General features: G+C 56.8%; 1 protein-coding gene across 1 annotated transcript in view; it reads right to left on the bottom strand.

Moving 5' to 3' along the window:
- LOC134433515 (disks large homolog 4-like) overlaps positions 1-26,940 on the bottom strand; it is a 32,678-nt gene extending 5,738 nt beyond the window's left edge. The window contains 15 exon segments of the mRNA XM_063182349.1: positions 698-874; positions 2,468-2,582; positions 4,048-4,150; positions 5,793-5,949; positions 7,461-7,599; positions 8,935-9,079; positions 11,355-11,408; positions 11,410-11,492; positions 15,561-15,684; positions 16,609-16,654; positions 17,717-17,841; positions 18,541-18,591; positions 19,086-19,139; positions 20,083-20,148; positions 26,854-26,940. Of these exon segments, the coding sequence (XP_063038419.1) occupies positions 698-874; positions 2,468-2,582; positions 4,048-4,150; positions 5,793-5,949; positions 7,461-7,599; positions 8,935-9,079; positions 11,355-11,408; positions 11,410-11,492; positions 15,561-15,684; positions 16,609-16,654; positions 17,717-17,841; positions 18,541-18,591; positions 19,086-19,139; positions 20,083-20,148; positions 26,854-26,883 (1,469 nt within the window). The 5' untranslated portion in view covers positions 26,884-26,940.
- Positions 26,941-27,774: the final 834 nt, after the last annotated feature.

The following is a 27,774-nucleotide window of genomic DNA, read 5'->3' as shown; positions in this document are numbered from 1 at the left end:
CTCCCAGTGCCCTCCCCAGTGCCATTAATCCCCATTGTAACTCCCCGACGTTGGCTCCCGGTGCCCCCAAACTCGCTCCCAGTACAAACCAGTACAAACCAGTGACTCCCAGTATAAACCAGTGACTCCAGGTCTATTCCAGTGAGTCCCAGTCACCTCCCAGTGTCCCTAAACTCCATCCCAGTTCCTCCCAGTGCCCTCCCAGTCCCTCCCAGTACCATTAATCCCCATTATAAACTCCCTGATACTGGCTCCCAGTGCCCCCAAACTCGCTCCCAGTACAAACCAGTACAAACCAGTACAAACCAGTGCTCCTAAACTCCATCCCAGTTCCTCCCAGTGCCCTCCCAGTGGCTCCCAGTCCCTCCCAGTACCATTAATCCCCATTATAACTCCCCGATGTTGGCTCCCGGTGCCCCCAAACTCGCTCCCAGTACAAACCAGTACAAACCAGTGACTCCCAGTACAAACCAGTGGCTCCCAGTACAAACCAGTGACTCCAGGGCTATTCCAGTGAGTCCCAGTGCTCCCAAACCTCCTCCCAGTGCCCTCCCAGTGGCTCCCAGTCCCTCCCAGTAACTCCCAGTGCCCTCCCAGTGCCATTGAACCCCATTGGACCCCATTGTAACTGCTCCAAACCCCCTCCCAGTGACTCCCAGTACAAACCAGTACAAACCAGTATGAACCAGCGTCTCACCGGCGCTTGCTGGGCACGAAGCCGATGTCGGGGGGCTGCTGGGGGGGCAGCACCAGCCGGGCCTGCCACCACTCCTCGTCGGAGGCGTCCAGGACGTGCAGAACGTCCCCGAAACGGAAACTCAGCGCCTGGCTCAGGAAGCCGACGTCCTTGGCCTTGTCGTAGTCAAAGAGGGCCCTGGGGGGGCATTGTCACCTGTGTCACCTGTGTCACCTGTGTCACCTCCCCGGGGTCACCCTCAGTGTCCCCCAGTCCATCCCAGTATGAACCAGTACAAACCAGTACAGCCCAGTGCTCTCAATGTCCCCATTCCATCCATTCCCCTCCCCGCGTCCTTGGCCTTGTCGCAGTCAAAGAGGGCCCTGGGGGGGCATTGTCACTTTTGTCACCTTTGTCACCTCCCCGGGGTCACTGGGGACACCCCCAGTTCATCCCAGTATGAACCAGTACAGCCCAGTTCATCCCAGTGCTCCCAGTGCCCTTTATTGTCCCCATTCCCCTCCCCACGTCTTTGGCCTTGTCGTAGTCAAAGAGGGCCCTGGGGGGGGCATTGTCACTTTTGTCACCTGTGTCACCTGTGTCACCTCCCCAGGGTCATCCTCAGTGTCCCCCAGTCCATCCCAGTATGAACCAGTACAAACCAGTACAGCCCAGTGCTCTCAATGTCCCCCATTCCATCCATTCCCCTCCCCACGGCCTTGGCCTTGTCGCAGTCAAAGAGGGCCCTGGGGGGGCATTGTCACCTGTGTCACCTGTGTCACCTGTGTCACCTCCCCGGGGTCACTGGGGGACACTCCCAGTTCATCCCAGTATGAACCACTTCATCCCAGTCCATCCCAGTTTGTCCCAGTATGAGCCAGTCCATCCCAGTCCATCCCAGCGCTCCCCGGTGTCCTTTATTGTCCCCCATTGTCCTTGGCCTTGTCGCAGTCAAAGAGGGCCCTGGGGGGGCATTGTCACCTGTGTCACCTGTGTCACCTGTGTCACCTCCCCTGGGTCACCCCCAGTGTCCCCCAGTTCATCCCAGTATGAACCAGTTCATCCCAGTTCAGTGCTCACAGTGTCCCCATTGTCCCACCATTGCCTTGGCCTTGTCATACCCTGGTGCCATTGTCACCTGTGTCACCTGTGTCACCTGTGTCACCTGTGTCACCTGTGTGTCACCTGTGTCACCTGTGTCACCTCCCCGGGGTCACCCCCGGTGTCCCCCAGTCCATCCCAGTTTGTCCCAGTATGAACCAGTTCAGCCCAGTGAGAGCCCAGAGATCCCAAATATCCCAAAAAAGTCCTGAAAATACCCAAAATGTCCCAAAAAACCCAAAAATCCCCTCGAGGTCCCCAAGTGTCCCCAAGGTCCCAAATCTGAAAAATCCCCCAAAAAAACCTCTCCAAAAAATCACCAAAAAACTCCTACAAAAATTGCAAAAAATTTGCCAAAAAAAAAATCACAAAAAGTCCCAAAAAATTCAGAAAAAATCCCCCCCAAAAAAATCCCAAAAACCCCCAAATCCCTCAAATGTCCCCGAGATCCCAGATCTGAAAAACACCTCAAAAAATTGCCAAAAAGCCACCAAAAAAAATCACAAAAAAATCACCAAAGATCACAAAAAAGATCCGAAAAAAATCTGAAAGAAATCGGAAAAAAAATCGGAAAAAAATCCGAAAACAATACGAAAAAAATCCGAAAAAAATCTGAAAAAAATCCGAAAAAAAATCCCAAAAACCCCGAAACGTCCCCAGGTGTCCCCAGGTGTCCCCAGGTGTCCCCACCGGACGTAGAAGCCGCGTTTGGGGTCGCTGCGCAGGGAGGCGCTGCCGGAGCCGAGGCTGCTGCTCAGGAGCTGCTCCCGCAGGTCGTGGATCTTGGCCTCGAAGCGCCCGTACTCTGGAACAATGGGAGGGATTTTGGGGTGAATCCCGGGGGTTTTGGGAAAATTGGGAATTTTGGGGGAGTTGGGATCACTGGGGGATTCAGGACATTGAGAGGGTTTGGGATATTTGGGATATTTTGAAAGTATTTGGGAATTTTGGGGTATTTGGGGTATTTGGTGGATCTTGGCCTCGAAGCGCCTGTACTCTGGAATTCGGGGAGAATTTGGGGTGAATCCCGGGGGTTTTGGGAAAATTGGGAATTTTGGGGTGGTTGGGATCAAGGAGGGGTTTGGGGGATTTGAGAAAATTGGGATTTTTGGGGGATATTTTTGGGATTTTTGGGGGATCTTGGCCTCGAAGCGCCTGTACTCTGCAATTCGGGGGGGGATTTGGGGTGAATCCCGGGGGTTTTGGGAAAATTGGGAATTTTGGGATCATTGGGGGATTCAGGACATTGAGGGGGTTTGGGAATTTTGGGGGTATTTGGGATATTTTGGGGGGATCTTGGCCTCGAAGCGCCTGTACTCTGGAATTCGGGGAGAATTTGGGGTGAATCCCGGGGGTTTTGGGAAAATTGGGAATTTTGGGGGGGTTGGGATCAAGGAGGGGTTTGGGGGATTTGGGGGATTTGAGAAAATTGGGATTTTGGGGGATATTTTGGGGTATTTGGGGGATCTTGGCCTCGAAGCGCCCGTACTCTGAAACAATGGGGGGGATTTTGGGGTGAATCCCGGGGGTTTTGGGAAAATTGGGAATTTTGGGGGGGTTGGGATCAAGGAGGGGTTTGGGGGATTTGAGAAAATTGGGATTTTGGGGGATATTTTGGGGTATTTGGGGGATCTTGGCCTCGAAGCGCCCGTACTCTGGAATTCGGGGAGAATTTGGGGTGAATCCCGGGGGTTTTGGGAAAATTGGGAATTTTGGGATCATTGGGGGATTCAGGACATTGAGAGGATTTGGGAATTTTGGGGGTATTTGGGATATTTTGGGGGATCTTGGCCTCGAAGCGCCCGTACTCTGGAATTGGGGGGGAATTTGGGGTGAATCCCGGGGGTTTTGGGAAAATTGGGAATTTTGGGGGGGTTGGGGCACCCAGGACATTGAGGGGATTTGTGGGAGTTTGGGAATTTTGGGGATTTTTTTCTGATTTTTAGGGACATTTTGGTGATTTTGGGGATATTTGGGGGATCTTGGCCTCGAAGCGCCCGTACTCTGGAACAATGGGGGCGGATTTTGGGGTGAATTCCCGGGATTTTGGGGACCCTTGGGGACATTTGGGGACATCGGTGTCACCTTCGGGCCCATACTAGGCCACGATTGTCACTGGGGACACCCCTGGGGACACCCTTGGGGACATCTGGTGACCCTTGGGGACACTCCCAGGAGATTTGGGACACTCCCAGGGGTTTGGTGGCCCTCGGGGACGTTGGTGACACCCCTTGGGGACCCTTGGGGACATTTGGGGACAGGGCTGTCACCTTCGGGCCGGTACTGTGCCACGATGGTCACCGACTGCCCGGCGTTCTTGAGCGCCAGCGCCGCCTGCTCGTGGGTGGCGCCGCGCAGATCGACCCCGTTCACCTGCGGGGACATTTGGGGACATTTGGGGACATCGAGGTGGTGGCACTCGGGGACAGGGTTGGAGCAGGGAAACGGGGGGAAAACGGGAAATTTTGGGGAAAATTGGGGGAAAAATGGGGCGAAATCAGGGGGGAAATGGGGAAAAAAAGGACATTTAGGGACATCTGGGGACACCGAGGACGGGTGGGGACAGCTGGGGACACCCTGGGGACAATCTGGGGACAATCTGGGCACCTCGAGGGCACCTTCTCATAGTGAGGATGATGATGATGGTGGAGACCAAAAACCCAAAAAAACCCCAAAAAACGCCCAAACCGCCCCCATTCCACCTCCAACCCAGGTGTCCCCAAGTGCCACCAAGGGGATGTGACATCCTGGGGACACCCTGGGGACAATCTGGGGGTGGCCTGGGACGCCTTCCCATGGCGAGGATGATGATGGTGGCGACCAAAAACCCCAAAAAAACTCCACAAAAACCCCCAAAAAACGCCCAAACCGCCCCATTCCACCCCGTCCCCTGGTGTCCCCAAGTGCCACCAGGTGTCCCCAAAGGTATCACCAGTGCCAGAGGACACTCTGGGGACACCAGAGATGATCTGAGACCCCTTCCCATGGCGAGGATGATGATGGTGGAGACTACAAACCCCAAAAAACTCCACAAAATCCCCCAAAAAGCGCCCAAAACCGCCCCATTCCACCTCCAACCCAGGTGTCCCCAAGTGCCACCAAGGGGATGTGACATCCTGGGGACACCCTGGGGACAATCTGGGGGTGGCCTGAGACCCCTTCCCATGGCGAGGATGATGATGGTGGTGACCAAAAACTCCACAAAAACCCCAAAAAACGCCCAAACCGCCCCATTCCACCGCCACCCCTGATGTCCCCAAGTGCCACCAAGGGGATGTGACATCCTGGGGACATCCTGGGGACAATCTGAGGGTGGCCTGGGACGCCTTCCCATGGCGAGGATGATGATGGTGGCGACCAAAAACCCCAAAAAAACTCCACAAAAACCCCCAAAAAACGCCCAAACCGCCCCATTCCACCCCGTCCCCGGTGTCCCCAAGTGCCACCAGGTGTCCCCAAAGGTATCACCAGTGCCAGAGGACACTCTGGGGACACCAGAGATGATCTGAGACCCCTTCCCATGGCGAGGATGATGATGGTGGCGACCAAAAACCCCAAAAAACCCCAAAAAAACCCCAAAAATCGCCCAAACCACCCTATTCCACCTCCAACCCAGGTGTCCCCAGGTGCCACCAAGGGGATGTGACATCCTGGGGACACCCTGGGGACAATCTGAGGGTGGCCTGAGACCCCTTCCCATGGCAAGGATGATGATGGTGGCGACCAAAAACCCCACAAAAACCCCAAAAAACGCCCAAACTGCCCCATTCCACCGCCACCCCTGACGTCCCCAAGTGCCACCAAGGGGATGTGACATCCTGGGGACACCCTGGGGACAATCTGGGGGTGGCCTGGGACCCCTTCCCATGGCGAGGATGATGATGGTGGCGACCAAAAACCCCAAAAAAACTCCACAAAAACCCCCAGAAAACGCCCAAACCGCCCCATTCCACCCCGTCCCCTGGTGTCCCCAAGTGCCACCGGGTGTCCCCAGGGTGTCCCCAGGGCCACCCACCGAGAGGATCTGGTCGCCCTTGCGCAGCTCCCCGCTGAGGTCGGCCGGGCCGCCGGCGAGGATGAAGGAGATGAAGATCCCCTCGCCGTCCTCGCCGCCCACGATGTTGAAGCCCAGCCCGGTGGAGCCGCGCGGGATCACGATGCGCCGCGGGTCCCTGGGGACATTTGGGGACATTTGGGGACATTTGGGGACACTGGGGACATTGGGGACACTTGGGACACTGGGGATGTTCGGGGGCATTGGGGACATTGGGGTGACAGCCCCGGTGGAGCCGCGCGGGATCACGATGCGCCGCGGGTCCCTGGGGACAGCAGGGGACATTGGGGACATTTGGGGACGTCGAGGACGTTTGGGGACGTCGGGGACGTTGGGGACATTTGGGGACATTGGAGACGTTGGGGACGTTTGGGGACACTGGGGACGTTGGGGACGTTTGGGGACATTGGGGGGATTTGGGGATGTCTGGGACATTGGGGACGTTGAGGACATTGGGGGACATTGGGGACATTGGGAGGACTGGGGACATTGGGGACATTTGGGGACATTGGGATATTGGGATACTGGGATATAGTGGAGATTGGGGACATCGGGGACGTTGGGGACGTTGGGGACATTGGGATATTGGGATATAGTGGAGATTGGGGACATTGGGGACATGGGGGACATTGGGGACATTGGGGACATTGGGGACATTGGGGACATTGGGGACATTGGGGAGATTGGGGACGTTGGGGACGTTTGGGGACATTGGGGACATTATGGGGATTTGGGGACATTGGGGACATTGGAGGGATTGGGGACATTGGGGGGACATTGGGGGGATTTGGGGACATTGGGGACATTTTGGGGGATTTGGGGACACTGGGGGAATTGGCGAGAATGGGGACATTGGAGGGATTTGGGGCCATTGGGGACATTGGGGGCATTGGGGACATCGGGGACGTTGGGGACGTTTGGGGCCATTGGGGACATTGGGGGGATTTGGGGCCATTGGGGACACTGGGGGGATTTGGGGACATTGGGGACATTGGGGTGACAGCCGCGGTGGAGCCGCGCGGGATCACGATGCGCCGCGGGTCCCTGGGGACGCCATCGGGGACATTTGGGGACATTTGGGGACATTTGGGGACACTGGGGATAAAGGGGGGACTGGGGACACTCGGGGCTGGGGACATTTGGGGACATCTTGCGTGACGTCCTCCAGGCTGATGTTCACCTTGGGGAGCCCCTGGGTGGGGTGGGACCAGTTCGGGGTCACTGGGGACACTCCAGGGACATTGGTGGCACCTGGGGACACTCCAGAGCCCTTGGGGACATCGGTGACACCTTGGGGACATTTGGGGACAGAGCTGGGGACGTCGTCGTCGGGCAGCAGCTCCTTGGGGCGGGGCGAGAAGGACACTGGGGACACCCCTGAGTGACCCCTGGGGACCCTGAGTGACCCCTGGGGACATCAGTGACACCTTGGGGACACCTTGGGGACATTTGGGGACAGACCTGGGGACGTCGTTGTCGGGCAGCAGCTCCTTGGGGCCGGGCGAGAAGCCCCAGGGGGACAGACCTGAGTGACCCCTGGGGACCCTGAGTGACCCTTGGGGACATCAGTGACACCTTGGGGACATCAGTGACACCTTGGGGACACCTTGGGGACATTTGGGGACAGACCTGGGCACGTCGTCGTCGGGCAGCAGCTCCTTGGGGCCGGGCGAGAAGCGCCGCGGGGACGTCGGGGTCAGCGCCGGGGGGAACTCGGGGCCCAGGAAGCTCTGGGGGGGCAGCTCCGAGTCCAGGTGGGCTGAGTAGGCTGGGGACACGTGGGGACATCAGGGGACATTGGGGACATTGGGGGGCATCACGGGAAAACAGGACATTTGTGACATTGGGGACATTGGGGGGTATCACGGGGAAACAGGACATTTGTGACATTTGTGACAGTGGGGACATTGGGGACACTGGGGACAGTTGGGGACATTGGGGGGTATCACAGGAAAACAGGACATTTGTGACACTGGGGACACTGGGGACACTGGGGACATTGGGGACATTGGGGACAGCAAGGACAGGGAGCTCTGGGGGGGCAGCTCCGAGTCCAGGTGGGCCGAGTAGGCTGGGGACAGGTGGGGACAGTTGGGGACATCGGGGACATTGGGGACATTGAGGGTTATCACGGGAAAGCAGGACATTTGTGACAGTGGGGACATTGGGGACACTGGGGACATTGGGGACATTGGGGACAGTTGTGACATTGGGGACACTGGGGACATTGGGGGTATCACGGGAAAACGGGACATTTGGGACACTGGGGACGTTGGGGACATGGGGGGTATAATGGGAAAACAGGACATTTGTGACATTGGGGACACTGGGGACATTGGGGACAGTTGGGGACATTGGGGACATGGGGGATATCACAGGAAAACAGGACATTTGTGACAGTGGGGACATTGGGGACATCACGGACACAAGGACAGAGGAGGTCCCAACACCGATGTCCCTCCCCAGTGTCCCCAAATCCCCCCAATGTCCCCAAATCCCCAATGTCCCCAATCCCTCCAAACCCTCCCAATGTCCCCAATGTCCCCTCCATGTCCCCAGCATCCCTATTTGTCCTCAGTCCCCCAATGTCCCCAATGTCCCCAATGTCCCCAGTAACCCAAATCTCCCCAATGTCCCCAATGTCCCCAAATCCCCAATGTCCCCAACCCCTCCAAACTCTCCCAATGTCCCCAATGTCCCCAAGGCCTCCCAATGTCCCCAATGTCCCTGGTGTCCCTGATGTCCCCAGTGTCCCCAGTAACCCAAATCCCCCCAATGTCCCCAATGTCCCCAACCCCTCCAAGCCCTCCCAATCCCCCCAATGTCCCCAATGCCCCCAATGTCCCCAATGTCCCCAATGTCCCCACTGTCCCCAATCCCCCCAATGTCCCCAATGTCCCCAGTAACCCAAATCCCCCCAATGTCCCCAATGCCCCCAATGTCCCCAAATCCCCAATGTCCCCAATGCCCCCAATGTCCCCAAATCCCCAATGTCCCCAACCCCTCCAAGCCCTCCCAATGTCCCCAAACCCTCCCAATGCCCCCAATGCCCCCAATGTCCCCAGTGTCCCCAATGTCCCCACTGTCCCCGCGTGTCACTCACAGCCGGTGACGTCGGGGGGCCCGTAGGTGTCCCCGAGGCCGGGCACGGTGGCCTTGGCCACCCGCAGGTACACCACGTCGTAGGTGTTCTTGAGCGCCGCCACCGCGTCCTCGTGCATGACGTCCTCCAGGCTGACGTTGTTCACCTTGGGGACATTGTTGGGGACAGTGTTGGGGACACTGGGGACAATGGGGACACTGGGGACATTGGGGACACTGGGGACATTGGGGGGGTTTGGGACATTGGGAGTGCTGGGGACATTGAGGGGGGTTTGGGACAATGGGGACATTGGGGACATTGGGGACATCGGGGTGTTGGGACACTGTGGGGGTTTGGGGACATTGGGGGGGTTGGGGACATTGGGGGGGTTGGGGACATTGGAGACATCTGGGACACCGGGGTGGGCTTGGGGACATCTGGCAGGTTGGGGACATTGCAGAGGTGGGAAACTTCGGGGACATCAAGCGCACCAGGAGGTTTGGGGACATCAGGAGGGGTTGGGGACATTGGGGACACTGAGGACGTTGGGGATGTTGGGGGGGTTTGGGGACATTGGGGGTTAATAGGGGACTGGGGACACCGGGGACATTGGGGACATCAGGGGGGGCTTGGGGACATTGGGGGAGTTGGGGGACATCAGGAGGGGTGGGACATTGGGGACACTGGGGACATTCGGGGGGGTTGGGGACATCGGGGGTTAATGGGGGATTGGGGACATTGGGGACATTGGGGACACCTGGGAGTTTGGGGGATTGGGGACATCTGGGGGGTTTGGGGACACTGGGGACATTGGGGACATCGGGGTGCTGGGACACTGTGGGGGTTTGGGGACATTGCGGGGGATTGGGGACATCAGGGGGTTTTGGGGACCTTGGGGACATTGGGGCGGTTTGGGGACATCAGGGACTCTGGGGACACTGGGGACATTGGAAGGAGTTTGGGACATTTGGGGACATCGTTCATGACGTCCTCCAGGCTGACGTTGTTCACCTGGGGACACCGTTGGGGACATTGGGGACACTGTGGGGACTGGGGACGTTGGGGACATTGGGGACATTCAGGGGTTTGGGACATTGTGGGGGATTGGGGACAACAGGGACATTGAGAACATTGGGGACATCACGAGGGTTTGGGGACACTGGAGGTGTTTGGGACATTTGTGGGGGATTGGGGACATTGGGAACATCAAGGCCAGGGGATTGGGGGACACACGGACACAAGGAGGGGACATGGGGACAGCAGTGCCACCGCCCCACCCCGGCCACCTCCCCGATGTCCCCAACACCCCCAAATCCCCACAATGTCCCCAAAGCCCCCCAAAATCTCCCAGATGTCCCCAATCTCCCTTTAACCCTCGATGTCCCCAGTGTCCCCAATGTCCCCAATGTCCCCAATGTCCCCGGTGTCCCCAATGTCCCCAATGTCCCCGGTGTCCCCAGTGTCCCCAATGTCCCCAATGTCCCCAATGTCCCCAGTGTCCCCAATGTCCCCAATGTCCCCAATCCCCCATTAACCCCTGATGTCCCCAACGCCCCCGAATGTCCCCAGTGTCCCCAATGTCCCCAACCCCTCCTGATGTCCCCAAACCTCCTGGTGCGCTTGATGTCCCCAAAGTTTCCCACCTCTGCAATGTCCCCCAACCTCCCAGATGTCCCCAAGCCCACCCCGGTGTCCCAGATGTCTCCAATGTCCCCAACCCCCCCAATGTCCCCAATCCCCCACAATGTCCCCAACTGTCACAATGTCCCCAAACCCCCCAATGTCCCCAAACCCCCAGATGTCCTCAATGTCCCCAACCCCCCCACTGTCTGTCCCCAACCCCCCCAATGTCCCCAACCGTCACAATGTCCCCAAACTCCCCAATGTCCCCCAATGTCCCCAACCCCACCAATGTCCCCAACCCCCCCAATGTCCCCCAATGTCCCCAAATGTCCCCAACCGTCGCAATGTCCCCAAACCCCCAAACCCCCCGGATGTCCCCAATGTCCCCAACACCCCAGGTGTCCCCACCCCGCCCGATGTCCCCAGATGTCCCCGGTGTCCCCGGTCATTGCAATGTCCCCAAACCCCCCGGGCCTCCCCAATGTCCCCAACCCCCACAATGTCCCCAACCCCCCCAATGTCCCCCAATGTCCCCAATCCCCACAATGTCCCCAACTGTCGCAATGTCCCCAATCCCCCAAACCCTCCGGATGTCCCCGATGTCCCCAATCCCCCCAATGTCCCCCAATGTCCCCAACCGTCGCAATGTCCCCAAACCCCCTAACCCCCAGATGTCCTCAATGTCCCCAACCCCCCCAATGTCCCCAACCCCCCCAATGTCCCCAAACCCCCCGGGCCTCCCCGATGTCCCCAACACCCCCCTCAGCCCCGCAACACCCCCAATGTCCCCAAGCCCCCCCCCGGTGTCCCCAACTCACGGCCAGGATCTTGTCCCCGACCTGCAGCCGCCCGTCCTTGTGCGCCGCCCCCCCCCTCGATGACCTTGGTGACGTAGATGCTGTTGTCCCCCGGGATGTGCTGGTTGCCCACGCCCCCCGCGATGCTGAACCCCAGACCTGCCCGGGGGGGAGGGGCACCGCTGTCACCTCCCCCCCGCTGTCACCCCCCCCATGGTGTCACCTCTGTCACCGTTGTTGTCACCAGCTGTTGTCACCGCTGTTGTCGCCCCCGTTTTTGTCGTCGTTTCCTCCTTGTCACCTCCCATTTGTCACCTCCTCGCGGTCATTTCCCCCACTGTCACCTCCACATTGTCACCTCCCCCCCAGCTGTCACCCCCACCCCGGTGGCACCTCCGTTGTCACCGTTATTGTCACCGTTACCGTCACCGTTATTGTCACCGTTGTCACCTTTGTCGTCCCCGTTTTGTTGTTGTCACCTCCCCCTTTGTCACCTGAATTGTCACCTGAATTGTCACCTCCACGTTGTCACCTCCCCCCCGCTGTCACCCCCCCCGCCGGTGGCACCTCTGGCACCGTTGTTGTCACCGTTGTTGTCACCGTTACTGTCACCGTTACTGTCACCGTTACTGTCACCGTTATTGTCACCGTTGTTGTCACCGTTACTGTCACCGTTACTGTCACCGTTACTGTCACCGTTATTGTCACCTTATTGTCACCGTTACTGTCACCGTTACTGTCACCGTTACTGTCACTGTTGTTGTCACCGTTACTGTCACCGTTACTGTCACCGTTACTGTCACCGTTATTGTCACTGTTGTTGTCACCGTTACTGTCACCGTTACTGTCACCGTTATTGTCACTGTTGTTGTCACCGTTATTGTCACCGTTACTGTCACCGTTACTGTCACCGTTATTGTCACCGTTACTGTCACCGTTATTGTCACCGTTACTGTCACCGTTACTGTCACCGTTACTGTCACTGTTGTTGTCACCGTTACTGTCACCGTTACTGTCACCGTTACTGTCACCGTTATTGTCACTGTTGTTGTCACCGTTACTGTCACCGTTACTGTCACCGTTATTGTCACTGTTGTTGTCACCGTTATTGTCACCGTTACTGTCACCGTTACTGTCACCGTTACTGTCACCGTTACTGTCACCGTTATTGTCACCGTTACTGTCACCGTTACTGTCACCGTTACTGTCACCGTTATTGTCACTGTTGTTGTCACCGTTACTGTCACCGTTACTGTCACCGTTACTGCCACCGTTACTGTCACCGTTATTGTCACTGTTGTTGTCACCGTTATTGTCACCGTTACTGTCACCGTTACTGCCACCGTTATTGTCACCGTTACTGTCACTGTTATTGTCACCGTTACTGTCACCGTTACTGTCACCGTTACTGTCACCGTTACTGTCACTGTTATTGTCACCGTTATCGTCACCGTTACTGTCACCGTTACTGTCACCGTTGTTGTCACCGTTACTGTCACTGTTGTTGTCACCGTTATTGTCACCGTTACTGTCACCGTTACTGTCACCGTTGTTGTCACCGTTACTGTCACCGTTACTGTCACCGTTGTTGTCACCGTTATCGTCACCGTTGTTGTCACCGTTACTGTCACCGTTACTGTCACCGTTATTGTCACCGTTATTGTCACCGTTACTGCCACCGTTGTTGTCACCGTTACTGTTGCCGTTGTTGTCACCCCCCCCCTGTTTTGTTGTTGTCACCTCTCCCATTGTCACCTCCCTCCCCCCTCAGTGTCACCTCGGTCACCATTGCCACCACTGTCGCTGCTGTCACCTCTGTCACCGTTGTCACCCCCGTTTTGTTGCTGTTGTCACCCCCCCTTTGTCACCTCTACCACTGTCACTTTTCATTGTCACCCCCTGATTGTCACCTCCCAATTGTCACCTCCCCCCCACTGTCACCCGCCCTCGGTGTCACCCCTGTCACCGTTGTTGTCACCGTTACTGTCACCCCCGTTTTGTTGTTGTTGTCGTCTCCCCCACTTTGACCCCTCCATTGCCACCTCCCATTGTCACCATTGTCACCTGTGTCACCGTTGTCACCTGTGTCCCCTTTCACTGTCACCTGTGTCACCATTGTCACCTGTGTCACCATTGTCACCTGTGCGACCTTTCAGTGTCACCTGTGTCACCATTGTCACCTGTGTCACCATTGTCACCTTCCATTGTCACCTGTGTCTCCATTGTCACCTGTGTCTCCATTGTCACCTGTGTCACCTTTCAGTGTCACCTGTGTCACCGTTGTCACCTGTGTCACCATTGTCACCTGTGTCCCCTTTCAGTGTCACCATTGTCACCTTTCAGTGTCACCTGTGTCACCATTGTCACCTGTGTCACCATTGTCACCTTTCAGTGTCACCTGTGTCACCATTGTCACCTGTGTCACCTTTCACTGTCACCTGTGTCACCTTTCACTGTCACCTGTGTCACCATTGTCACCTGTGTCACCATTGTCACCTGTGTCACCATTGTCACCTGTGTCCCCTTTCACTGTCACCTGTGTCACCATTGTCACCTGTGTCACCATTGTCACCTTTCAGTGTCACCTGTGTCACCTTTGATTGTGACCTGTCTCCATTGTCACCTGTGTCACCGTTGTCACCTGTGTCCCCTTTCATTGTCACCTGTGTCTCCATTGTCACCTGTGCGACCTTTCAGTGTCACCTGTGTCACCTTTGATGGTGACCTGTCTCCATTGTCACCTGTGTCACCCTTCATTGTCACCTCTGTCCCCCCCTCTGTCCCCTCCCCCGGTGTCCCCTTGGGAGGTCCCCAAATGCCCCCAAATGTCCCCAAATGTCCCCAAATTTGGGGCTCCCGGGGGGAATTTGGGGTGGATTTTTGGCCCCTCAGGAGAATTTTGGGCTGAATTTGGGAGATTTTGGGGACCCTGGGGTGGTTTTAGGGGAATTTTGGGGTTCCCGGGTGGATTTTGGGGAATTTGGGAGATTCTGGGGTGGATTTTGGGGATCCCAGGTCCATTTTGGGGGTCCTGGCATGGAATTTGGGGTGGATTTCGGGATTTCAGCAATTTGGGGTGGATTTCAGAGATTTTGGCGTGGAATTTGGAGATTTTGGGGTGGATTTTGGGGTGAATTTTGGGGTGGATTTTGGGGGGGATTTTGGGGGGGATTTCGGGCTGGATTTTGGGCTGGATTTCAGGGATTTTGGGCTGGATTTTGGGGATTTCCAGCTGGATTTCGAGCCAGATTTGTGGGATTTCAAGTTTTTGGGATTTTGGCGTGAATTTGGGGTTTTTTTGGGGTACCTTTGGGCCCTGTGATGAGCTTGACCTCCACCACCCTCTCGGCCGGGACCTTCCTCCTCCTCCTCCTCCTCCTCCCCCCAGGGGCATTTTGGGGTGGATTTCAGAAAATTTTGGGGTGGATTTGGGGGATTTTGGGGTGGGATTTCAGGGATTTTGGGCTGGATTTGGGGAATTTTGGGCTGGATTTCAAGCTGGATTTTGGGGTAGATGTCATGGGTTTTGGGGTGGATTTTTGGGGTGGATTTCAGGGATTTTTGGGCTGGATTTTGGGGTGGATTTCAGGGATTTTTGGGCTGGACTTTGGGGTGGATTTCAGAGATTTTGGGGTGGATTTCAGAGATTTCGGGGTGGATTTCAGAGATTTTGGGGTGGATTTCAGAGATTTTGGAGTGGATTTCAGGGATTTTGGAGTGGATTTTGGGGTAGATGTCACGGATTTTGGGGTGGATTTTGGGGTGGATTTCAGAGATTTTGGGGTGGATTTTGGGGTAGGTGTCACGGATTTTGGGGTGGATTTTTGGGCTGGATTTCAGGGATTTTGGGGTGGATTTTGGGGTAGGTGTCATGGATTTTAGGGTGGATTTTTGGGCTGGATTTCAGGAATGTTTGGGCTGGATTTCAGAGACTTTGGAGTGGATTTTGGGGGAGGTGTCACGGATTTTGGGGTGAATTTTTGGGCTGGATTTCAGAGATTTTGGAGTGGATTTTGGGGTGGATTTCAGGGATTTTGGAGTGGATTTTGGGGTAGGTGTCACGGATTTTGGGGTGGATTCTTGGGCTGGATTTCAGGGATTTTTGGGCTGGATTTTGGGGTAGATGTCACGGACTTTGGGCTGGATTTTGAGCCAGATTTGAGGGGTCACAGAGGGGTTTCAGGTTTTTGGGATTTTGGGGTGATTTTGGGGTTTTTTTTGGGGTACCTTTGGGCCCTTTGATGAGCTTGACCTCCACCACCCTCTCGGCCGGGACCTTCCTCCTCATCACGTAGAGCCGCACCACGGCGCCGGCCTCCTTGAGCGCCTCCACGGCCGCCGAGTGCGGCACCTCCCGCACGTCGGCCTCGTTCACAAACAGGATGCTGTCGTTCACACCTGGGTTTGGGGGAAAATCGGGGGGTTTTGGGAAAAAATCCCGGATTTTTGGGAAAAATCGCAGATTTTTGGGGAAAAAATCTGGAATTTCGGGGATTTTTTTTGTGAATTTTGGGGTGTTTGGAGCTGGTTTGGGGGCACCTCCCGCATGTCGGCCTCGTTCACGAACAGGATGCTGTCGTTCACCCTGGTTTTGGGGGAAAATCGGGGGGTTTTGGGAAAAAATCCCGAATTTTTGGGGTTTCCTGGGGGGTTTTGAGCTGTTTTGGGGCGGTTTGGGGCAGTTCTAGGAGAGATTTTGGGGCCGTTTTGGGGGCACCTCCCGCACGTCAGCCTCGTTCACGAACAGGATGCTGTCGTTCACCCTGGGTTGGGGCAAAAACGGGGGGTTTTGGGAAAACCCGGATTTTTGTGAAAAAATCTGAGATTTTGGGGTTTTTTTTTGTGAATTTTAGGAGGGTTCGAGCCATTTTGGGTGAGTTTGGGGGGGGATTTGGGGAGCACCTCCCGCACGCCGGCCTCGTTCACAAACAGGATGCTGTCGTTCACCCTGGTTTGGGGCAAAATCGGGGGGTTATGGGAAAAAAATCCCGGATTTTGGGAAAAAATCTGAGATTTTGGGGGTTTTTTTGTGAATTTTAGGAGGGTTCGAGCCATTTTGGGGGAGTTTGGGGGTGGGTTTGGGGCAGTTTTGGGGGCACCTCCCGCACGCCGGCCTCGTTCACAAACAGGATGCTGTCATTGACCCTGGTTTTGGGGGAAATTCCAGCGGTTTGGGAAAAAATCCCGAATTTTTGGTGGTTTCGGGGTGGTTTTGGGTGAGTTTGGGGGGATTTGGGGCAATTTTGGGGCGGTTCTAGGGGAGGTTTGGGGGCACCTCCCGCACGTCGGCCTCGTTCACAAACAGGATGCTGTCGTTCACCCTGGTTTTGGGGGAAAATCGGGGGGTATTGGGAAAAAATCCCGGATTTTTGGGGAAAATTGAAGATTTTTGGGGAAAAAATCTGGAATTTTGGGGGTTTTTTTGTGAATTTTTGGGGGGATTTGGGGCCATTTTGGGGGCACCTCCCACACATCCTCGTTCACAAACAGGATGCTGTCATTGACCCTGGCTTGGGGCAAAATCGGGGAGTTTTGGGAAAAAATCCTGGATTTTTGGGAAAAAATCTGGAATTTTGGGAGTTTAGGGCGTCTTGGAGAGGATTTTGGGGGCCCTAAGCTGAATTTTGGGTGAATTTGGGTCATTTCTCACCTGAGCCGCCATCCTGGGGTGTTTTTTAGGGAGTTTTGGGTGAATTTGGGGTTTTGGGGTGGATTTTGGGGTTTTGGGGTTTTTGAGGGTCCTGGACAAAATTTTGGGGTAATTTGGGAGATTTTGGGGTCATTTCTCACCTGAGCCTCCCGTCCTGGGCAGTGGCGCCCCCGGGGATGATTTTGGGGTGGATTTTGGGGTTTTTGAGGGTCCTGAACCCGATTTTGGGATAATTTTGGGTGATTTTGGGTCATTTCTCACCTGAGCTGCCCATCCCAGGGTGGTTTTTACGGAGTTTTAGGTGGATTTTGAGGTTTTTGGTGGTGGATTTTGGAGTTTCTGGGGTGGATTTTGGGTTTTTGGGGGTCCTGAACCAATTTTGGGGTAATTTTGGGTGATTTTGGGTCATTTCTCACCTGAGCCTCCCGTCCTGGGCGGCGGCGCCCCCGGGATGATTTTGGGGTGGATTTGGGGGTTTCTGGGTATCCCAAAGCCGATTTTGGGGTGGATTTTGGGTTTGTGGTGGTGGATTTTGTGGTTTTGGGGCTTTTTGAGGGTCCTGAACCCAATTTTGGGGTAATTTTGGGGTCATTTCTCACCTGAGCCTCCCAGCCCAGGGTGGTTTTTAGGAGTTTTAGGTGGATTTTGGAGTTTCTGGGTGGATTTTGGGGTTTTTGGGAGTCCTGAACCCGATTTTGGGGTAATTTTGGGTGATTTTGGGGTCGTTCCTCACCTGAGCCTCCCGTCCTGGGCGGCGGCGCCCCCGGGGATGATTTTGGTGATGAAGATCCCGGGGTCGTCCCCGACGTGGGGGTTGTCGGTGCCCCCCGCGATGCTGAACCCCAGCCCCGAGTTCCCCTGCGGGGTTTTGGGGTCCCGTTAGAGCAAAACACCCCAAAAATCCCCCAAAACCCACCCCCAAAACCCCCGGAACAGCCAGACCCTAAAAAAAACCTAAAAATACAAAAAAATCCCTCAAAAATGAGCAGAAAATGAAATTTTTGGGGGGTCCCAGATGGATTTTGGGGTCCTGTAAGACCCAAAACGCCCCAAAAAAACCCCAAAATTCACCCCCAAAACCCCCAGAACAGCCAGACCCTAAAAAACCCCCAAAACCTCGAAAATCCCATAAAAATTCCTATAAAAACAACTAAAAAAAAAGAGAATTTTGGGGTTTTTTGGGGGTCCCAAGTGGATTTTTTGGGGCTGATTTGGGAATTTTTGGGGGTCCCGTGTGGATTTTTAGGGCTCCCGGTGGATTTTGGGAACTCCAAAGAATTTTGGGCATTTCCAGGAGGAGTTTTCAAGGATTTTTGGGTGAATTTTGGGGGTTCCCAGTTGGATTTTTGGGTGAATTTTGGTGAATTTTGGGGGTTCCCAGTTGGATTTTTTGGGTGAATTTTGGGAGATTTTGGGGTTCCCAGTTGGATTTTTGGGTGAATTTTGGGAGATTTTGGGGCTCCCAGGGGTTTTTGGGGCTCCCAGTTCCGATTTTGGGGTTCCCAGGTGGATCTGGGCAGATTTTGGGGAGATTTTGGGGGATTTTGGGGCTCTCACCCTCTCCAGAGTGATCTCCTCGTATTCCATCTCCCCCTCGGTGCCGTTCACCTGCCAACACAAAAAAAAATCAGAATTTTGGGGATTTTTGGGGGGAAATCTGGGGGTTTTGGGGGGGAATTTGAGCTGGAATTTGAGGGAATTTTGGGGGGATCTGGGAGGAATTTTGGGGAATTTTGGGGGAATTTTGCGGGAATTTTGGAGGAATTTTGGAGGAATTTCTGAGGGGTTCTGGGTGGATTTGGGATGGACTTTGGGAGGATTTTGAGGGAATTTTGGGATGAATTTGGATGAAATTTAGGGAGGAATTTGGGATGAATTTGGATGAAATTTAGGGAGGAATTTGGGATGGGTTTGGGGGGAATTTTGGGGTGGGTTTTGGGGGGAATTTTGGGGTGGGTTTGGGGGGATTGGGATGGAATTTTTTGGGGGGATTTTCATGGAATTTTTGGGGGAGTTTGGGCCAATTCCAGAGGGAATTCTGGGGGTGATTCCGGAGGGTTCTGGGTGGATTTTGGGGAGATTTTGGGATTTTTGGGGCTCACATAGGCCGGGGCCTCCAGGGTGTCGGTGTTGACGATGACGGGGGGAGAGTTGGCCTGGGGGAGGAGGGGAGGTCAGAGACCCCAGACCCCCCCCGGAACATCCCCAAATTCCCCAAAGAATTCCCAGAAAATTCCCCAAAATATTCCCCCAAAATAATTCCTCCAAATATTCCCCAAAAAATTCCCCAAAAAAATCCCCCCAAAAAAATTCCCCCCAAAAAAATTCCCAAACCACTCCAAGAAAAACTCAAATTCCCCCCAAAATTCCCCCCAAAATTTCCGATTTCCCCTCAGAAATCCCTCCAAGTCCCCAAATTCAGCCCCGAGCACCCCAAAAACTCCCGGATTTTCCACAAATTTCCCCCCAAATTCCCAAATTTTCCCCCAGCTCCTCCCCAAAACCCAAAAACGGCCCCAAATTCCCCTCCCCCACCCCAACCCCCCCCGTCCCGACTCTTGTGACGTCATCGGTGACATCATCAGTGACGTCACTCCCACCTGTGACGTCATTCGCATGGCTGATGATGTTATGGCAAGGGCAGTGACGTCATCGGAAAGCCCGTGACGTCATCATTGCTTCCGGTGACGTCACTACTGCCCTCCCTGGGGGTGTGGCCTCCCAAAAGGGGCGTGGCCAACTCCAAAGGGGCGTGGCCTCACAAAATTGGCGGCTGTGGCCCATAAATGGGCGTGGCCTCCAAGGGGGCGCGGCTTGTCCGTATATGGCCAAAGGGGGCGTGGCCACCCCAACTTTGCGGTGCCATGTCCATATTTGGGCATGGTGGGCGTGGCTTTTAAAAATGGGCGTGGCCTGACCATATTTGGCTGTTACCTGACCCAAAGGAGGTGTGGCCTCCTAAAGGGGGCGTGGCCTTGTCTATATTTGGACATTACGTGTCCTGAAGGGGCGTGGCCTCTAAAAGGGGTGTGGCTTCTCCATATATGGGGGTGGTGTGTCCCAAAATGGGCGTGGCCTCTCGGGTGGGCGGGGCCTTACCTGGCTGGGCAGGTGGGCGGGGCTCTGCTCCAGGGGGGGGCTGTCCTCATCTTGGTACCGGTATTTCTGTAACGCATGCAAATTTATGCAGATGAGCGCCCCCCAAAAACCATGCAAATTTATGCAAATTCGGGGCGTTTATGCACATCAAGGCGGTTCGACGGCTCCGCCCAGTTAATCCCAGTTAATCCCAGTTTGGGGATTGGGAAGGATTAAACTGGGAGGAAACTGGGTCAGGACTGGGGGGGGGGTCCCAGTGCTCCCAGTATGGAACTGGGGGGGGGTCCCAGTATGGAATGGGGGGGACTGGGAGGGACTGGGGGGGTCCCAGTGCTCCCAGTATGGAACTGGGGGGGTCCCAGTATGGAATGGGGGGGTCTGGGGCGTCCCAGTGCTCCCAGTATGGAACTGGGAGAGGATTGGGGGGGGTCCCAGTGCTCCCAGTATGGAACTGGGGGGGGGGTCCCAGTGCTCCCAGTATGGAACTGGGGGGGTCCCAGTATGGAATGGGGGGGTCTGGGGCGTCCCAGTGCTCCCAGTATGGAACTGGGAGAGGATTGGGGGGGGTCCCAGTGCTCCCAGTATGGAACTGGGGGGTCCCAGTATGGAATGGGGGAGACTGGGAGGGACTGGGGGGGTCCCAGTGCTCCCAGTATGGAACTGGGAGGGGATTGGGAGGGTCCCAGTGTTCCCGGTGCCCACAGAACCTCTCCCAGTCCCTCCCAGTATCCCCCAGTCCATCCCACCTTGCAGCCGAAGGTGGGCGAGAGGCTCCGTTCCCTCCAGTGCCCCCTCCAGTGCTCCCAGTTGCCCCCAGTCCATCCCAGTCTGTCCAGTCCATCCCAGTGCCCCCCAGTCCATCCCAGTATCATCCCAGTCTGTCCCAGTCCCCCCAAATCCCATCCCAGTCTATCCCAGCATCCCCCAGTCATTCCCAGTCCCTCCCAGTGCCCCTTCCAGTGCTCCCAGTCCATCCCAGTCCATCCCAGTGCCCCCAAATCCCCTCCCAGTCTCCTTCAGTCGCTCCCAGTCCATCCCAGTATCATCCAGTCTGTCCCAGTCCCCCCCAAATCCCATCCCAGTCTATCCCAGCATCCCCCAGTCCATCCCAGTCCATCCCAGTGCCCTCCCAGTCCATCCCAGTGCCCTCCCAGCCCATACCAGTGCCCCCAAATCCCCTCCCAGTCTCCTTCAGTCGCTCCAGTCCATCCCAGTATCATCCCAGTCCATTCCAGTCCATCCCAATGCCCCCCAGTGCCCTCAAATCCCCTCCCAGTGCCCCCAGTCCCCCCCAAACTCCCTCCCAGTCCATCCAGTGCCCCCAGTCCATCCCAGTATCATCCCAGTCCATTCCAGTCTAACCCCAGTCCCCCCCAGTGCCCCCAAATCCCCTCCCAGTCCCTCCCAGTTGCTTCCCAGTCCATCCCAGTGCCCCCAGTGCCCCCAAATCCCCTCCCAGTATCCCCCAGTTGCTCCCAGTCCATCCCAGTCCATCCCAGTGCCCCCCAGTGCCCCCAAATCCCCTCCCAGTCCCTCCCAGTCCATCCCAGTCCATCCCAGTGCCCCCCGGTCCGTCCCACCTAATCCCAGTGCCCCCGGTCCGTCCCACCTTGCAGCCGAAGGCCAGCGAAGAGGCTCCGGTCCCTCCAGACCAGGCGGCACTGGCAGAGCAGCGGCGAGAAACACCGGGACCCCCCCCCCCCGGGCCCCCCCCGCGCACCCCGGGACCCCCCCCGGGCACCCCCGGGGCACCGGGACCCCCCCCCGGGCACCCCCCGGTTACCGGGACCCCCCCCGGGCACCCCGCGGCCAACGGGGCCGGGGCCGTGCCCGCCATCGGGACCCCCCCGGGACCCCCCCCAGGGCACCGGGACCCCCCCCCAAACCCTGATCCGGGATTCCCCTCCCCCACCCGCGGAGGCTCCTCCGGGATTAACGGGGATTAACGGGGAGGGGATCAAGGGGTGGGGGAGGGGCTTGGGGGGGTGTAAAGGGGGGGCTGAGACCCCTCTGGAACCCCAGACCCCCCCCGGGACCCCCAAAATTCCACCGGGAGCACCGGGATCATAGAGGAGACCTCCGAGGGGGACAGAGGGACCCCCAAACCACAGAGACGGGACAGAGAGACCCCCGGGACCTCCAGGGTCATAGAGTGGGGGACAGAGAGACCCCAAAACCATCGAGAGGGGGACAGAGAGACCCCCAGGGTCATAGAGAGACCCCCGAGGGGGACAGAGGGACCCCAAAACCAGAGAGAGGGGGACAGAGAGACCCCCCAGGACCTCCAAGGTCATAGAGAGGGGGACAGAGAGACCCCAAAACCATCGAGAGGGGCCCAGAGAGACCCCCGGGACCCCCGAAACCATCGAGAGGAGAAGCAGGAGCTCAAAACGACCCCCAGGATCGCCTCAGGATCATCGCGAGGGGCCCAGAGAGACCCCAAAACCATCGAGAGGGGGACAGAGAGACCCCCGGGACCTCCAGGGTCATAGAGAGGGGGACAGAGAGACCCCCAAACCATAGAGAGCGGCACCAGGGCCTCCAAACGACCCCAGGACCCCAACCAGAACCTCCTGAGAGGCCCCTCAGGAGCCCCAAACTCTTAATCGGGACCTCCGGGCACCCCAAAACCACAGAGAATCCCAGGCCCCCCTCAGGACCTTCAAGAGGGGCCTCAGGACCCACAAAAACAATCGAGAAAAAATTCCTAAAATGGGACCCCAGGACCCCTCAGGACCCCCAAGAGGGACCTCAGGAGCCCCAAAAGGGGCCCCGGACACCCCAAAACCACAAAGACGCCCAGGATCCCCTCAGGACCCTCAAAAGGGGCCTCAGGACGCACAAAACCACGGAGAAAAGGCCCAAAATGGCCCCCAGGAGCCCCTCAGGATCCTCAAGAGGGGCTTCGGGCACCCCAAAACCGCCGAGAAAATTCCTAAAACGGCCCCCAGGACCCCCAGGTGGGGTCTCGGGCACCGCAAAACACAGAGACCTCCAGGACCCCCTCAGGACCCTCAAGAGGGGCCTCAGGACCCACCATAACCATCGAGAAAAAGCCCAAAACAGATCCCGGGATCCCAAAGAGGGGCCTCAGGACCCCAAAAAGGACCCGAAAACCACGAAGAAAATTCCTAAAACGGCCCCCAGGACCCCCAAGAGGGACCTCGGGACCCCAAAAAAGCCCCCAAGACCCCCTAACCGCCCCCCCTCACCCTGTACCTGTCCTCGTTTGACCCCTCCGAGCCCCCGTCCCCGCCCTTTTGGAAGCCCCGCCCCTTTCCCCTCACGCAAACCCCGCCCCTCGCCGTCTCCACGGCAACGCGCGCCACCCCGCGGTCACGTGGGAGGGGGCTGAGTGGGCGGGGCCTCCGCTTTTGGCGCGGCGTTGCCGTGGCAACGAGCGCGGGAAGGCGTTGCCGGGGCAACAGGGGGAGGAGGGGGCGTGGCCTGGTTGCCGCGGGAACGGCAGTGAAGGGGGCGGGGCTTGGTTGCCGTGGCAACGGCGTGGGAATGGCGGGAGGGGGAATTTGGGGCGATTTTGGGGCAAATTTTGGGGAAATTTGAGGCGATTTTGGGCAAATTTGGGAATTCCTGAGGGGAAGTCGGGGCTGGAAAGAGGAGTGAGGGTGGGGGGTGGAATTTTGAGCGGGTTTGAGGCGGATTTGGGAGGAATTTTGGAGATTTTGGGGCCGATTTTGGAAGAGTTCCGGCAGCTCTGGGGAGGGCCGGGCCGATCCTGAGGGGATTTGGGGGAATCAGGGGAAATTTGGGGTTTTCAGGGGAATTTTGGGGGTTTGAGGTGAATTTCTGGAGGTTCGGTGTGAATTTTTGGGAAGTTCAGGTGAATTTGGGGGGATTCAGACAAATTGTGGGGGTTTAGGTGAATTTTGGGGGAATTCAGGTGAGATTTGGGGTTTTCAGGTGAATTTTTTGGAATTCAGGCAGATTTGGGGGGATTTGGGTCAATTTTGGGGCTTTTAGGGGCCAAGTTTGGGGATTTTACGACCAAATTTTTGGAATTTTGGGATCAGCTTTGTGGATTTGGGCAGTTTGGGTCCAATTTCAGGGGTTTTGGCTCCAATTTTGGGATTTTATATCCGATTTTGGGGTTTTAGGGCAAATTTGGGGTTCCAAGGCCAATTTGAGGGGATTTGGGGTCGATTTCAGGGGATTTGGTCAGTTTGGGGGTTCCAGGGCTGATTTTGGGGATTTTGGGGCTCTCTGGGCTCATTTTGGGCCAATTTCAGGAGATTTTGGGGCATTCCAGGCTCATTTGGGGCCGATTTTGGGGCATTTGAGCCGATTTTGGGGATTTGGGGGTTTTTAGAGCTGAATTTGGGGTTTTAGGGTCGATCTTGAGGGATCTGGGGGAGTTCAGGACCGATTTTGGGGGATTCAAGGCTGATTTTGGGGTTTTAGGTTTGTAGGGCAAATTTTGGGGTTTTAGGGCCAATTTTTGGGTTTTAGGGTCGATTTTTGGGTTTTAGGGCCATTTTGGGGAGGGTTGTTGTGGCCAATTTTTGGGGTTTTAGGGCCAATTTTGCGGGGCTGGGGGATTTTAGGGCCATTTTGGGGATTTTTTGAGGCCGATTTGGGGGTTTAAGGTCGTTTTGGGGGGTTTGGGGATTTTTGGGGCAGATTTTGGGCCTTTCGGGACGATTTGGGGGATTTTGCAGTTTTAGGGTTGGTTTTGGGGAATTTAGGGGCGATTTGTGGGTGTTTGGGGCTGATTTTGTGGGGTTTTGGGGCCGACTTTGGAGAATTTGGGTTTTTTTTAGGGTGGATTTGGGGGTTTTAGGGTCGGTTTTGGGTCCAATTTTGGGGAATTTGGGGGCTTTTAGCTCCAACTTGGGGGATTTTTAGGTTAGGGATGGATTTGGGGGATTTGGGGCCAATTTTAGGGGATTTGGGGGTGTTTATGGCCAGTTTTAGGGGATTTGTGGGTTTTTAGGGTCATTTTGGGGGGTTTTGGTGGCAGGTTTGGGGGTTTTAGGATCGATTTTGGGGGTTTTGGTCCGGTTTTGGGGGGTTTTGGGGACAATTTGTGGGAATTTAGGGCTGATTTTGGGGAATTTGGGGTTTTTAGGGCCGGGTTTTGGGGATTTAAGGGGAGATTCGGGGGTTTCAGGGTTGGATTTGGGGCATTTCAGGATTTTAGGGCAGATTTTTTGGGGTTTGATGGCCAATTTTGGGGAATTTGGGGTTTTAGTGCTGGTTTTGGGTTATTTTTAGGTTTTCGGGGCAGATTTTGGGGTTTGATGGCCAATTTTCTGGAATTTGGGGGTTCTAGGGGGGGTTTTGGGGAATTTGGGGGTTTTAGGGTCGGGTTTGGGAGATTTCAGGGTTTTTGGGGCGGATTTTTGGGGGTTTCGTGCCGGATTTTGGGGAATTTGGGGGTTTTAGTGCCGATTTTGGGGAATTTGGGGGTTTTAGTGCCGATTTTGGGGGATTTGAGGGTTTTTGGTGCCGATTTTGGGGGATTTGAGGGGTTTTGGGGCGGATTTTTGGGGAATTTGGGGGATTTGGTGCCGATTTTGGGGGGTTTGGGGATTTGGTGCCGATTTTGGGGGATTTGAGGGTTTTCGGGGCGGATTTTTGGGGGTCCCATGCCGGATTTGGGGAATTTGGGGCTTTCGGTGCCGATTTTGGGAGATTTTAGGGTTTTTGGGGCGGATTTTTTGGGGGTTTTATGCCGGATTTTGGGGGATTTGGTGCCGATTTTAGGGGTATTTGGTGCCGATTTTGGGGCATTTTTGGGTTTTCGGGGCGGATTTTTGGGGTTCCACGCCGGATCCGGGACCCCCCCCCCCCCCCCTCCCCCGCCCCCAACGTGCGCTGTCCCCTCCCCCGCGCGTTGCCATGGAAACGCCGCGGCCGCCACGTGGTGACACCCCGAGATTTGGGGGGACACCGCCCCTCCCCCACCCCCAAAAAACCCCAAAATCCCCCCCAAAATCCACAGCGAGGCCTCGCAGGGGTCGGGACCCCCCAAAATTCCCCCCCAAAAACCCCAAAATCTGCCCCCAAAACCACCTCGGGACCCCCCAAAATGCCCAAATCCCCCCAAGGTGCCCCCAGGACCCCCCCAAATCCTCTCAGGACCCCCAAAATCAGCCTGGACCCCCCCCCAAGTCCCTCGGAACCCCCCAAAATCCCCTCAGGACCCCCCAAAATCCATCGGAACCCCCCAAAATCCCCCCCAGGGACCCTCCCCCATCACCTGCAACACCCCCGGAGCCCCCCAAAATCCCCCCCAGGATCCCCCAAAATGCCCCAAATCCCCCTCAGGACCCCCCAAAATGCCTCAAAATCCCCCTCAGGACCCCCCAAAATGCCTCAAAATCCCCCCAGGACCCCCCAAAATGCCTCAAATGCCCCCAAAATGCCCCGAATTCCCCCCAGGACCCCCCAAAATGCCCCAAATCCCCCCCAGACGCCCCCGAATCCCCTCCAGACCCCCCCACCCACCCCAATCTCTACGGAACCCCCCCAAAATCCCCCAAATTCTCCCCAAATCCCCTCCGGAGACCCCCCAGGACCCCCCCAAATCCCCTCGGAGCCCCCAAATCCCCCCCCCACCAGGACCCCCAAAACCCTCCCCAAAATCCTCCCCAGGATCCCCCGAATCCCCCCCCCCAAAATCCCCTCGGAGCCCCCCAAAACCCCCCCTGCCCCCCCCAGAGCCCCCCGAAAATGCCCCCAAGGGCCCCAACACCGCCCCTCCCCCCCCCGCGGCGGTTTTTGGGGTGAATCCCGGGGGTTTTGGGGTACCTTGGTGGTGACGATGCACAAACAATCCATGGCGGCCGCTCATGGGCCGGGGGGGGCCCGGGGGGAGGAGGAGGAGGAGGAGGAGGAGGATGGGGGGGGGGGGAGGAAGGCTCGGGAGGGGGAGGAGGAGGAGGAGGAGGGGTGGGGGGGTGAAGGGATGAAGGCTCCGAGAGGAGGAGGAGGAGGAGGAGGAGGAGGAAGGAAGGAGGAAAAGGGGCGGGAGGATGAGGAGGATGGAAGGGATGAAGGGATGAAGGCCCCGGAGGAGGAGGAGGAGGAGGAAGGAAAAGTGGGGGGGGGGGGGGGGAGGATGAGGAGGATGAAGGCTCCGAGAGGAGGAGGAAGGAGGAAGGAAAAGGGGCGGGAGGATGAAGAGGATGAGGAGGATGGGGGGGGATGAAGGGATGAAGGCTCCGAGAGGAGGAAGGAAAAGGGGGGGGAGAGGATGAGGAGGATGAAGGGATGAAGGCCCCGGAGGAGGAGGAGGAAAATGGGGGGCAGGGGGGGATGAAGGCTCCCGGAGGAGGGGAGGAGGAAGAGGAGGAGGATGGGAATGGAGGGGGATGAAGGCTCGGGAGGATGAGGGGGGGGAGGAAGAGGATGGAGAGGATGAAGGGATGAAGGCTCGGGGGGAAGGAGGAGGAGGAGGATGGCGAAGGAAGGGGGGGATGAAGGCCCCGGAGGAGGAGGAGGAGGATGGAGAGGATGAAGGGATGAAGGCTCGGGAAGAGGAGGAGGAGGAGGATGGGAATGGGGGGGGGATGGGGATGAAGGACCAGGATGGAGGGGGAGGATGAGGATGGAGGAGGATGCGGCGGGGGATGGAAGGCCCGGGAGAGGATGAGGAGGGAGAGGATGAAGGGATGAAGGCTCGGGGGGTGGGGAGGAGGATGAGGATGGAGGGGATGAAGGGATGAAGGA

Source organism: Melospiza melodia, unplaced genomic scaffold (assembly GCF_035770615.1).
Source record: "Melospiza melodia melodia isolate bMelMel2 unplaced genomic scaffold, bMelMel2.pri scaffold_184, whole genome shotgun sequence".
NCBI lineage: Eukaryota > Metazoa > Chordata > Aves > Passeriformes > Passerellidae > Melospiza > Melospiza melodia.
Note: the sequence above shows the minus strand (reverse complement) of the source record. Positions and strands in the feature narration are given on the sequence as shown.